This window comes from Eretmochelys imbricata, chromosome 5, assembly GCF_965152235.1.
Source record: "Eretmochelys imbricata isolate rEreImb1 chromosome 5, rEreImb1.hap1, whole genome shotgun sequence".
In the NCBI taxonomy this organism is placed as follows: Eukaryota; Metazoa; Chordata; order Testudines; family Cheloniidae; genus Eretmochelys; species Eretmochelys imbricata.
In genome coordinates this window covers 21505201-21518968 of record NC_135576.1, presented here as the reverse complement: position 1 = coordinate 21518968, position 13768 = coordinate 21505201, and the positions used below count along the sequence as shown (strand labels likewise).

The 13768-nt window shown below is 39.1% G+C and overlaps 1 protein-coding gene across 11 annotated transcripts in view; it reads right to left on the bottom strand.

Moving 5' to 3' along the window:
* NEDD4L (NEDD4 like E3 ubiquitin protein ligase) overlaps nucleotides 1-13768 on the bottom strand; it is a 363163-nt gene that overhangs the window by 36522 nt on the left and 312873 nt on the right. For all 11 annotated transcript variants that reach the window (XM_077816704.1, XM_077816707.1, XM_077816708.1 and 8 more), the window contains 3 exons: nucleotides 12096-12154; nucleotides 3395-3460; nucleotides 1706-1935 (listed from right to left, as the gene is read on the bottom strand). In XM_077816704.1, coding sequence (XP_077672830.1) covers nucleotides 1706-1935; nucleotides 3395-3460; nucleotides 12096-12154 — 355 coding nt within the window. The remainder of the gene's footprint in view (nucleotides 1-1705; nucleotides 1936-3394; nucleotides 3461-12095; nucleotides 12155-13768) is intronic.

Below are 13768 nucleotides of genomic sequence, written 5' to 3'. Positions count from 1 at the left end.
GGTGGCACAATTCCAGGGGCGGTTGTGCTCTCGGAGCTTGGGGCGGCTAATTTTTTGCTTGGGGCAGCAAAAAAAACCTAGAGCTGGCCCTGATTCCACCTCTGAACAATACAGATTCTAATGATTAAGCCTGGGAGAGAACTAGAACTAAGAATACAGTACTTGCCAAATTTGCTATAAAGTCATTGTGCTAATACGACAATGGATTTATTAAAAAACCCACAAAACCATGGATAGATGCTACCTAGTTTATGTTCTTCAGACTGAATACAAATGCTCCCCAACTTACGCAATCGTTCAGTTCCGGAACACATTGCGTAACTCGAATTTTGGGTAAGTCAGAAACGTATACCCAACCATTATGCAAAAAAAAACCAACAAAACAAAAAAACCCCACCTCCTATTTCTAGCTTATGTAACTTTTTCTGTAAGTGCGGATTTGCGTAAGTCGGGTCTTGCGTACTGATATACAGGGGACTGCCTGTATATCTTGTAAGAGTTAAACAGTAATGTGATCCACACAGCAATGGGGGACTGAATGACTACACTAACAGGTAAGTGATACTTTGGAAATATGAGTATTTCCAAGCATGAATTCTAAATTCATTTTATTACCACAGTGTTAGGGGGAAAAAATAAGCTTCCTAGCAGCATAGGTTAAAAATGTCATCTGTAATGATTTCTCATTCCTGTTTTTAATGACAATTCTCACTTCAGTGGGATTTCTTGTTACTCTTTTTCTGCCAAATTGAATTTAAAACTTAAATAGTTTTTGTTTAAAATATTCATGCATTATTGCATATATCCAATGAATGAAAAGGACCTTTTCAAAGGCAAAAACGTTTCTGCAGCACTTTGAACTAGTCATATATTTTACAACCTTGTGCTTCTTATACACAAAAATAGAACGCTCCTTTGCAAGTTGTGCAATTGTTTAAAAAGAAAAGAAAAGAGAAGCTGATACACAGAATAAGGAATTTCTTGTTTATACAGTTCATCTCCTTTACAGCCTACTCAACACTTTTATTGGAAAAAAGTAGTGAACTCGATATTGACACCAAACACAGAAAGCACTGCCTGCAATAAACAAATCAATCTTTAACCACTGTATTAGTAGTTAAGTACATAACATGACATTACATAAAGGCACTTTGAGCACAAGGAACAGCTTCTCATTTACACTGCTCTGGCAACATAAACGGGCCTTACAATGAGTGTAAATGTAATTCACTCCCACTTTAAGGCCCGTTTATAGTGCCAGAGTTGTGTAAAGGGTCGTTAGTGTAAACGAGAAGCTGGCCCACGAGAGCTGAATTTCAATCCAAACCCCAGAACTTGAAATGAGCAACAACCATGCATTGTATTGGGAGTGACATAAAATGAGCCCCTTCTCTTGTACCATTCCTTTCACTACTGCTAGCTAGTCGCACAAATGCCTACAGTATGTTGCCTTGCAAAACGATGTGGAACATTTACAAAACAATGAAAGTTGCCAAATAGATCACAGCTGCAGTTTCATTTCAGAAGGTTTCCTGGAATAAGTAACAAACCACAGTATAGAGAGAGACATTTTACACTGGTCTTGGTTAAAGAACTTAAAAGTACATCCCAAAGGAAAATCTAAGGGCTCTACTACATAACATTTTTTTCTATCCAAATACTAATCTGGATCACTTACAATAGAAATATTTTAATGGACACTTACGTTGCTGAATATTCAAAGAGTCCATAATAAGGATTAAACATCTCCTTAGACAACAGGAAGAACCATTCTCTGGCCACGCCTCCATAGTCAAGTCCTTTTTCTGACTCAAATTCAATCCAGAGTCTAGCTTTTAGTACATCAGACCTCTTCACAGACATGATTCTTCTATAGGATTCCTCAAAAATATTATTTCTGTGTAGTTTCATCTCAAATCTGTTTGGTATATCAGCCTACACGAAAGGAGAAATGTCGGTCTGAATGCATAGCCTACACGTCATTGCTAGCGGTATTAAGATGACAGCACAGAGCAGTGAGTAACCCAGCTAAGGAATCAAAGGTTCCTCCAGCATCCTGTTTTCCAGAGCTTCACCCCCTCTATAAGACGGTAGCCTGCTATTGTGTCTAGAAATTTTCAACTACCTTCAGGTATAAGTCTGGGCCAGCTCCATTGTAATGGCTCAAAGGTTTCCATCCTATTTTGCATATTAAAGAAAATTAGTCAACAGAAGAAGACAAATAGCAAAAAAGCAAAGGAGAAGTAAGAATGTGTGTGTGGAATAAGCAGAATGAAAATAAGGTGGGATGAACAGACAAGCGACAGGAGAGAAATTGGAAAAAAATGTCTAGTTTTCCTGCTAAGATGGGCTTGAAGCAAACATTTTTACTGCCAATTATATTGTTTAATGCAGCAGAAAGCCAATTGCTATTTGCAAAAGAAAAGGAGAACTTGTGGCATCTTAGAGACTAACAAATTTATTTGAGCATAAGCTTTCGTGAGCTACAGCTCACTTCATCGGATTTTTTCCACTGAATGCATCCGAAGAAGTGAGCTGTAGCTCACAAAAGCTTATGCTCATATAAATTTGTTAGTCTCTAAGGTGCCACAAGTACTCCTTTTCTTTTGCGAATACAGACTAACACGGCTGCTAAAATTGCTATTTGGTGCCTGAGAAGTGCAGCATTTTAATACAGTGAAAGAAGCAGCCCTCACAGATTTTGGATGCAAAGGTAAGGAGATATCATGTATAGCAAAAGAATGCCTCAGGACCCCCTGTAATCTGGTTATGGCTACCAAAACTTTAAAATCATTATTGAGCCAATCAATACCATAGGCAAGTTAGCACTGAGCGCTCGTCTCTTATTTTCACGAAGCGATTTTTAGTGCTGGTGAAAGATGTTGATGATTGAAGTCCTCTTTGTTCACAGACCCAATATACCATAAGTGGCAGCAACACCAACTTCCCCACTGCTCTGCCAATTTCCTGCGACAATGCTCTTGCACAGACCACCTCTGAGGTGAGAGGGAAGTCTCAGTCCTTATGCCCATTCAAGGCTTGGATTTTCATCTGAGCTTGTCCTCACACATGCCAATTAGTGCAAATTCTGAGGTGATATTAAGTTGTTACTGCTTCTTTGTTGCCTCACTGCTTTAATTGTCCATTTATAAATGAAACCCAGCCCTCGAGGCTCAAGTTATCAGTTTTGGTTGAGACTGAAAGCGTTTTTGATCCATACAGAAAAGCTTCAGTCAATTTGTTCATATTCAGCTAGCTGTGGTAGGACGAGCAAGGAAAACTGGTGAATGTACAGTAACAGAGTGCAGCACTGCTTATCTATTCTTGGGGCAGTCAATTGTTGTTTTCCTACCCTAAGGCAATTGGCTCCAACACAGGGCAGGCAATTACTCACTGGTTTCTTTAACTTCTTCCTGAAGTAATCATATTTCTGTTTGAACTCTCTGGAATAGGGAACAGCCTGAAAGAGAGAAAATTATAAATATGCATAATTGAATACATCATGCAATTCGACTACTGCAACCCCTAAAATGTTAATTAAAAATATCCAGCAGTTTAAAAACATGCTGTCTTAGTCAACGGTGATTTGCTTTAAATATGGATATTGCAAATAATCCTCTGCACCAACACAACAACTTTCACCTGAGGACCCAAAAACACTTTAGGAGTATTAAAACTTAACCCCCTCCTCAGGAGGTATTATCCCCATATTACAGATGGATAATTTGAGACCCAGTGTCTCATAGCACCATATCATTTGAGCCCAATCTTCTGCTCTAACTACTACACAATCCTCTTTTTTCTGGTACTAGCAACAGAAAGGGTGAAACACCACCCGAAAAAGGGTAAGAAAAGAAAAAGCAGGATTGATTCTCAGTGCCAACGTGTCATATTAGGAAGGCACAGGTGTCCTCATAAGGTCTTTTACATTATTTTTAATTATTTGCATTGTCATAGCACCTAGAAGCCCCAACCAAGATTGAGGAACTGAGGTGTACAAACAGTACAGGACAATAGACTGCAAGCACTTCAACGCATGGAAACTCCTGATCCAAATCCCGCTGATGTTAATGAGTGTCTTAGTAAAGACTTCAACAGACTTTGAAAGGAAGTATTCTTATCTCCCTTTTACAGAACGTAAACGGAAGTTAAATACTGTTAAAAAAAAAAAAAGCCCTTAAAATGGCCCTGAGAGCACATAGTTGTGTGCTAACAAAACAGATATTTGTGATGGGTGCTCTTTGTGCTCCAACTAGTGCAGAATGGAGAGTGGTGCACTTAACGTAAATCAGGCTTTTTGTCCATATGGGCAGAGGCATGAAATCAGCATGAAGAGTTCCCAGAAAGATAGGTTGGTCAGAATTCACTACTAGGACAGGGCTTTGAAAGATACGTACTTTTGTAAGCTAGCCTTTTTAAACTTCAAAGGCTAGAAGGAAAGAAGAAAGGTAGGAAATGGGAATAGAGTAAAATGCAGTTTGGGTATTGAAATCCACCATTTTGATATTCCCAGGCCTGAAATTCTCTTAATAGCACCAAAGGTAGAACCAAACTTTTGGATTGTATGTGCGCCAATAAGAATGATTATAAAATTTAAAATTGCTAATAAGTTAACAATAATATAAATAATATGCACCTTTATAACTCCTTTATTCCAGGTATTCTAAAGCATTTTATAAATGAAATTAGCTCCCCACACCCTAAGAGGGAATTAAGTGACATTGTATAATATCTAGGGCTCACGTGAATCACCACTAGAGCGCAGACACCTCCGGAGAAGAATGCAGTTGCTATGTGACGGTCCGCAGAAACACCATGGAACAATTTTAGAACAGAAATGAAAAGCTAAAAATATAAGAAGGAATTTAGGTTGGAAGAAAATAATTAAGAGTTGGAATCTGAGAGCACCTTTATGGGAAATGACAGAAGATCTTTGAGAATAAATTTATTTATTTGGGTTTATAAATGTTTAAATAAGTCCCCTCTTGAAATTCTAGGAACTTTTCTACAGAAAATTACAATGCCAAATGAAATCAAGTAGAAGCTAACTCCACAGCAGGCAGTCATGACCTCTATGACACAGCTCAGTAAAAAAAAGTTAGCTCCACAGTGCAGTCTTTCTCCACTCTCCCACCAAAACTCCATGAGGGGAAGCAACTGATGCCTTAGAGGAGGATCTATTAATGGAGATACTCTATGTCCTAGTAAGGAGGAGAGGACGGAAGATGATAAAATACGGGTAGGATCTGATGAGAAACAGCCAAATAAAAAATAGTCCCATTCAAATGCATCATGTAATGGCAGACAGCTAAAAAGTGACAAGTTTTTAAAGTGCTTATATAGAAACGCTAGAAGTCTAAATAATAAGATGGGTGGACTAGAGTGCCTTGTCTTAAATGAGGATATTGATATAATAGGCATCACAGAAACTTGGTGGAATGAGGATGATCAGTGGGGCTCAGTAATACCAGGGAACAAAATATATCGGAAGGACAGAACAGGTCGTGCTGGTGAGGGAGTGGCACTATATATGAAAGAAAGCATAGGATCAACTGAAGTAAAAAGCTCAGATGAACCAAAGTGTATCATAAAATCTCTATGGATAGTAATTCCATGCTCGAATAATAAGAATATAGCAGTAGGGATATATTACTGACCATCTGACCAGGATTGTGACAGTGACTGTGAAATGCTCAGGGAGATTAGAGAGGCTATAAAAAATAAAAAACTCAATAATAATGGGGGATTTCAAATATCCCCATAGTGACTGCGTACATGTCAACTGAGGATGGGATGCAGAGGTAAAGTTTCTCGACACCTTAAATGACAGCTTCTTGGAGCAGCTAGTCATAGAACCCATAAGAAGAGAAGCAATTCTTTATTCCAAGATGTGAATATAGCTGGACTGCTTGGTAATAGTGACCATAATATAATTAAATTTAACATCCCTGTGGTGGGGAAAACACCACAGCAGCCCAGCATTTAATTTCAGAAAGGGGGACTACACAAAAATGAGGAAGTTAGTTAAACAGAAATGAAAAGGTACAGTGCCAAAAGTGAAATCCCTGCAAGCTGCATGGAAACTTTTTAAAGACACCGTAATAGAGGCTCAACTTAAATTAAAAAACATACTAATAGAACCAAAAAGGGCCACCACGGCCAAACAACAAAGTAAAAGAACCAGTGAGAGGAAAAAAAAGGCATCCTTTAAAAAGTGGAAGTTAAATCCTAGTGAGGAAAATAGAAAGGAGAAACTCTGGCAAATGAAATGTAAAAATATAATTAGGAAGGCCAAAAAAGAATTTGAAGAACAGCTAGCCAAAGACTCAAAAAGTAATAGCAATTTTTTTTTTAAAAATATATCAGAAGCAGGAAGCCTGCTAAACATCCAGTGGGGCCACTGGACGATTGAGATGCTATAGGAGCACTCAAGGATGATAAGGCCATTGCGGAGAAACTAAATTAATTCTTTGCATCACTCTTCACGGCTGAGGATGTGAGGGAAATTCCCAAACCTGAGCTATTCTTTTAAGGTGACAAATCTGAGGAATGGTCCCAGATTGAGGTGTTATTAGAGGAACAAATTGATAAACTAAATAGTAATAAGTCACCAGGACCAGATGGTATTCACTCAAGAGTTCTGAAGAAACTCAAATGTGAAGTTGCAGAATTACTAACTGTAGTTTGTAACCTAACATTTAAATCAGCTTCTGTACCAAATGACTGGGGGATAGCTAATGTGACGCCAATTTTTAAAAAGGGCTCCAGAGGTGATCCCAGCAATTACAGGCTGACTTCTGTAGCGGGCAAACTGGTTGAAACTATAGTAAAGCACAAAACTGTCAGATGCATAGATGAACATAATTTGTTGGGGAAGATGTAAAGGGAAATCATGCCTAACCAATCTACTAGAATTCTTTGAGGGGGTCAACAAGCATGTGGACAAGGGGGATCCAGTGAATATAGTGTACTTAGATTTTCAGAAAGCCTTTGACAAGGTCCCTCACCAAGGGCTCTTAAGCAAAGTAAGCTGTCATGGGATAAGAGGGGAGGTCCTCTCATGGATCAATATCTGGTTAAAAGTTAGGTAACAAAGAGTAGGAATAAATGGTTAGTTTTCAGAATCGAGAGGGGTAAATAAAGGTGTCCCCCAGGGGTCAGTACTGGGATCAGTGCTGTTCAACATATGAATAAATTATCTGGAAAAAGGGGTAAACAGTGAAGTGGCAAAATTTGCAGATGATACAGAACTACTCAAGATAGCTAAGTCCCAAGCAGACGGCGAAGAGCTACAAAAGGATCTCACAAAACTGGGCAACAAAGCGGCAGATGAAATTCAATGTTGATAAATGCAAAGTAATGCACATTGGAAAACATAATCCCAACCATACATATAAAATGATGGGATCTAAATTACTGTTACCACTCAAGAAAAAGATCTTGGAGTCGTTGTGGATAGTTCTTTGAAAACATCCAATCTCTGTGCAGGGGCAGTCAAAAAAGCTAACCATGTTAGGAATCATTAAGAAAGGGATAGATAATAAGACAGAAAATATCATATTGGCTCTATATAAATCCATGATATGCCCGCATCTTGAATACTGCATGTAGAGGTGGTCACCACATCTTAAAAAAGATATATTGGAATTGGAAAAGTTAAAGAAGAGGGCAACAAAAATGATTAGGAGTAGGGAACGGCTTCCATATGAGGAGAGATTAATATGACTGGGAAAAGCTTGGAAAAGAGACAACTAAGGGGAGACAAGATAGAGATCTATAAAATCATGACTGGTGTAGAGAAAGTAAATAAGAAAGTGTTATTTACTTCTTTAAACACAAGAACTAGGGGTCACCAAATGAAATTAATGGGCAGCAGGTTTAAAACAAACAAAAGGAAGTGTTTTTTTCACACAACACACAACCTGTGGAACTCCTTGCCAGAGGATGTTGTGAAGGCCAAGACACTAATAGGATTCAAAAAAGAACTGGATAAGTTCATGGAGGATAGGTCCATCAGTGACTATAAGCCGGGATGGTGTCCTAGCCTCTATTTGCCATAAGCTTGGAATGGGCGACAGTGGATGGATCACTTGATGATTACCTGTTCTGTTCATTCCCTCTGGGACACCTAGGTTTGGTCACTGTCGGAAGACAGTATGCTGGGCTAGATGGACCTTTGGTCTGACCCAGTGTTGCTGTTCTTATGATACTAACTCAGAAGTGTGCCTTCTACTGAATCACCATCAACATGCATAACACTGAGGTGGGTCCGGAAAGTCTCCCATTCAAGAACTTACCGAGCTAGACTCTACTTAGCTTATATACTTGAAGGAAATACAGCACAAACTGGCATGGGTACAAAAGTGTAAGGGAAATTCTTTAAAGCCAACCCTTTTAGCTAGTGGCCCCAGACCTGAAAGCACTCATTTGGACCAGCCTTAAGACAGGGGTACAGCTAAAAGACGTCAATCAAAGCTCTTCCTCACCATCCTTATGACTGTCAGACCTCAAATACGAAAGTCATGTACAAAAACCCTTGAATTAAAAAAGAAAAAAAAAAAAAGGCTGGAGTAATGGCAGTGGAAAGCTGCAATCTGCTCCATGCCAATCAACCGGGGGGGTGTGTGTGTGTGTGTGTGTGTGTGTGTGTGTGTGGGCACACGCGCGCAGGCCTCCTTAGCTCACCATTCTCCCTCAGATTCCATGCACAAAGGAAATTTACTTGGGGTTGGGAGCAGGGAAGAGAGAGAGAAAGAAGAGGGCACTTGGCCTTGACAGATCATAATAAAAAGCAAAAAATCCTTTCCTGTCACCTCATTACTTTCCTCTGCCCTGTTGCTTCCACAGGACAAAAGAGTAGATCTATCAATACAGTTAAAGCAAATGAGCAGCAGCTCTAAACACTTGAAGTATATTTCCATGAGGGCAAAAGAATAGCTCTGAACTCCAAAATGTCATCAGAGCTGCATATTCTTCAGTCATTCCCAGCTGCATCACAAATGCCAAATGTCAGTTCAGGACATGCGTCTGGGGGATAAGAATGTTTCAGATTGTCTTGAAGTGGGTTTATAATTGGCTGGATGTGGGTGTAAACTGGGAGGTTGAAATATGCCTGTTAGGTTGTCTTCCTTGTGGAAGATGAGATGTGAAAAGTTGAAAAAATCATTATCCCCTGATGAGGATAAGAATGTGACTTTATTACAGGAGTGAAGGAATCTTTTGACATGCTTTTTGTTGGCTAAATACCTTACTCACACAATGCAATATCCCTTTAGGGAATGTATGTACTTTATATGTTTGTAATAGCGTCCAGATACTATGATTATGCCACCTGCTACTAAGACAGTCACCACCTTTCCATAATGACTAGATATAGCTTTTATTTGGTTAGATATTTGGCTAAATAAATGAACACTAATTTCGCAGCTCCAGAATTCTGTCAGCAATTATCACCCCGGATAAGTGATGAATGTGAAGAGCTCCTCTACTCTCCCGCCCCACCTCCTTCACCACCGCAGGCTCAGGGACTCAGCACAATACAGTGCTTCCATAGCAATCCAAGTCCCTAAGAACCCAAGGACTGAAACCCCAGATTTGACCTGAGCCCTCAGCATCGCACAAGGCTGCTAGGCTCACATAAGCATTAAACTAAAAAACTCCAACATCCTATTCTCAGAGTTTCTTGCAGGGTCCTTAGAACTGAACGACTTTACGTGAAAGACATTCTTGGTGACCACGCACATGGTATTTGAAAAAGATCGGCCTATTGAGTGCATTAGGGTCCTATTCACATCAGTGATTAGTTAGAGTTTTTCTAATGCAGTAATAAAATTGTAACTTTCAGTATGATCAACCGGTAAGTTAAAAGTAGATATTATCTGCTTTTCAATATACTGTCTGGTTACTGTTAAGGGCTAAATGATGGAGACTTAGCAACATCAGATAAGTACCAAACGCAAATGGACCAACCATTTAAAAAATACCATTAATTGGCTTTTCCCCGTCCCCTCCCCCCACAGATAAAAACCGAGATGGCCAAAAGATATTATGATCCCAGGGCTCGATTCTGTGCCACTGAAGTCAAAGTTTTGCATTGAATTTCAATGACAGGATTTTTGAGAAAAATACATAATTACCTACAATCAATGGTGAGTAGGAAGGAAAGGAAGAGTGAACAGTGAGTTGGGACAGCGTAGCTTGGCAAGGGAACAGACTGTATACAAACTTAGTTTTAAACTCAATTCTTGTTCTTAACCTGATGCTCAGCTAGTATAAATTGGCATAACTCCATTTTAGCCCAAGTTACACCAGCCAGGAATCTGGTCATGTATCTTGCTTCTTTTATTTTACTTTTTCAATTGTCTTCTGTTTATTTTGATAAATTTTGAGGCACCAGAGCAGGAGTAGATGAACCAGAGGAGCAAATTCTGGAAAACGATCTGAAACATGTCTGAGGAAGGGTTTGGAGAGTGAGTTAGCCTGCCACACAGGAGAGGGAGGATGTTCAAGGCATAGGGAATGGCATGAAAAACTGGCACTGAGTCACAACTGGGAAGTGAGAGCATAAAGTGTAGAAAGTAAGACCTGCAGTGCAGACAGAGGCATTACTGTGAAGAAGTCTGAAGGGGAGGATATGCAATTTCAGCTTGATGGAGGAAGGGCTAGGAAGCCAAGGAAGAGTTGCTGAGGGAATGGAGGATTGTTATGTTCTAAGCCATAGAAGAGGAAGAGGATTTTAACATAGAAAAGATGTGTGAGGAAAGAGTAAGGGAGGCCAGAGGAGGAGTCTTCACTGCATGCTGACAAAATATATCCAGATTTACATTTTTAATGCCTACTTCTTGGATGCCAAGAGCAAGAAAGTAGCATCTCTTATGCTGTATTAAATTGGATAAGGCCTCTGCATGATTTCTATCCTGGAGTCTCATCACCACAATGTCTGTTTCCTACAGTGAAAAATCTGCCTTGGAAAAGTACTTTTTCTACCTAAGGATGATCTTAGTAATGAATATCCTTTAGAGATTAACTTCATTGTTTCAATTTGGTGGAGATGGTTTCTTGTTGCAGCTGCAGAAGAATGGAAACAGTGACAAACGAAGGGGTTTGAGCAAGTCAAAGTGGCAAGTGTCCATCTGTTAGCCATGCAGTATCTGAACAGATGGGATTTTCATAAGAGGAAATAATGCATCAAATAATACACTCTGATCAGATATCTAAGATAAATCAGAGTCAAGATTATGGAGTAGTCAGGGATTTATTGGGAGAATCCACTGATCAAATATTTTTCCTAGGTACTTAAAGGAAGAAATTCCTTTATGTTATCATTGGTAGAGACCCACTGATCAAATATTTTTCCTGGGCCCTTAAGGAAGAAATTCCATTATATGATAACTGGTGGAAGAAAGGAAGGAAATTAGAGGGCTGGCAAGCTTCCAAATCTGGCCATCTGACATGGGGAGGTCTCAGAAGACACAGAGATTGCCTCTATCTATACCAGGGGTGGGCAACCTTTCAGAAGTGCGTGCAGAGTGTTCATTTATTCACGCTAATTTAAGGTTTTGCGTGCCAGTAATACATTTTCACGTTTTTAGAAGGTCTCTTTCTATAAGTCTATAATATATAACTAAACTATTGTTGTATGTAAAGTAAATAAGGTTTTTAAAATGTTTAAGAGACTTCATTTAAAATTAAATTAAAATGCAGAGCCCCCCCCAGACGCCAGGACCTGGGCAGTGTGAGTGCCACTGAAAATCAGCTCGCGTGCCACCTTTGGCACGCATGCCATAGGTTGCCTACCCCTGATCTATACCATACCTTGTCTGGCCCTGGAACAGTGGGCAGGACTGGGGTGCAGTGTGCTCTGTCAATCCCCAACTGGCATCCTGTTGCTTGGGACTGCTGCCAGCAAGTTAGAGCAACCATAGGGCTGTTCTAACTTGTGCTGCAGCAGCACAGATTGACCTAGAAAATCAGCTGTAAGCAGCTACATGACAGTCCCTACTGCCCTGCATCAAGTGGATCTTGGCACAGGAGAGAGTTTCAGCCATAGAATTTAATATATGGCATTCAAAACCATTAGCATACATAATACTTACAGGACCAGTAATAGCAGGGTTCTGCAATCTGGGGTCTTCCCACTGAGTAATTTTACTATCTGTAAGTTAACAAAAGAAATCATAGCATTAGTTCTCTTCTATGACCCCATAAAATCATCCTTTTAAAAAATGTCACTTGCATCCCACCTCCCTGCAACATCCATAACTTAGTACTTCAAGGTTAGGAAAGAACTGCGTACACCCCATCCATTAAAACCCCATCACACTGTTTAGTTAGGAACACTCATTCAAAAATGCAAAACTACCGTATAATCCAGTATACTCACACTGCTGTTAAAGATCTATAGTGTCAATATTTAAATTATAAACCCCTTTTTCTTCAGGGATTTATAACTTGAGCTTGAAATGCACTTAACTCAGATTAGGCAAACAAAGGTCTTGAGCACAAAAGGTAAAGACAAGCAAAGAACCCCTTCAAATGCCAGATTAAGTTTACTAAATTCAAACTTTTTGTGTGTTCTTGTGCAACTTTCAACTACATGCATCTCTTTATGCAATTAAAATGCATCTCTTTATCCAATTAAAATGAAAAAAAAAATTGACAAGAGCTCACACTATGATATCATCAAATTATTTTTTATAAATTTAGAAGAAGAAAGAAACAACAATTTAAAAATAGGACCTGAAATAGAACTGGGAAGAAATTCCCTCCATTCCAGAAAGACACATAGACCCTAGCTACTGATTTTACAAACAGGTTAAGAGTGCACATTTTTGCCTTCCCTTATGAAGTTGTGGCACAAGGGAAGCATGTTCAATTTTGACCAAAATGGCTCCTGCCAATGATACAATAGCAACACAATGTGTTTGCATTTGCAGATTTTTAGAGCATTGGTAGGGTAATGGTTATACGGTATTATAGTGATATTCTCCCTGCCTGCACACAGCATATTCCAGATAAAAATCTAAACACAGTAGAACCACAATGGAATGATGGTATCACAACAGTAAGACAATGCTCCAAAAACCAAGTAGATTACCATCTGCAATGGCAAAGTCTAAGTCATCAATTTGCTGCCCTAGTTGTGGAATAACAATCCTTGTATTGTGTGTACTGCTATGCTTTATAATTTGTATGGTAACAACTGTGATCAAGCCCCCACCCCACATTTTTTTAAGTCCCCAAAATTCTTGCCTGAAAGATCTGTTGGTTTTTAATATTGATTTAATTTTAAAATGGCCAAAAAATAGATCGGATTGTGAAAGCTGAAGTTTAAAACAACGTTTCTGAAGAAAGTGTTGAGAGAATAAAAAAAGGTGAAAACTGTGGCAATTTTCTTATTTGTCAACAATTATTTAATATTAAAATACTGTTTCTGTATTTCTCTTTATGCATCTTAAGTGTATAATGGAATGCTTATGGAAGGCGCTGGAGACCAATGTCTTCCACACAGCCTGGGCAGATATAGCGAGTGTAGGTGGACAGAGACAACTAAGTCATTTCACACAGGCAACCGAACAGCTTTCAGATGGAAAATGACATTTGGTCATAATACTGACCCAGCTGAACTTGAACCAGTCTTAGGGAAAGAAAAGATCTGTATCTTATGACCAATGCACTTCCCCTTGGAGGGCTTGGAAATTAAAATATTTATGTATCATTATTAAAAGGAATGTTTTAAAATTAATAATCACTTCTGAAATGTGAAATT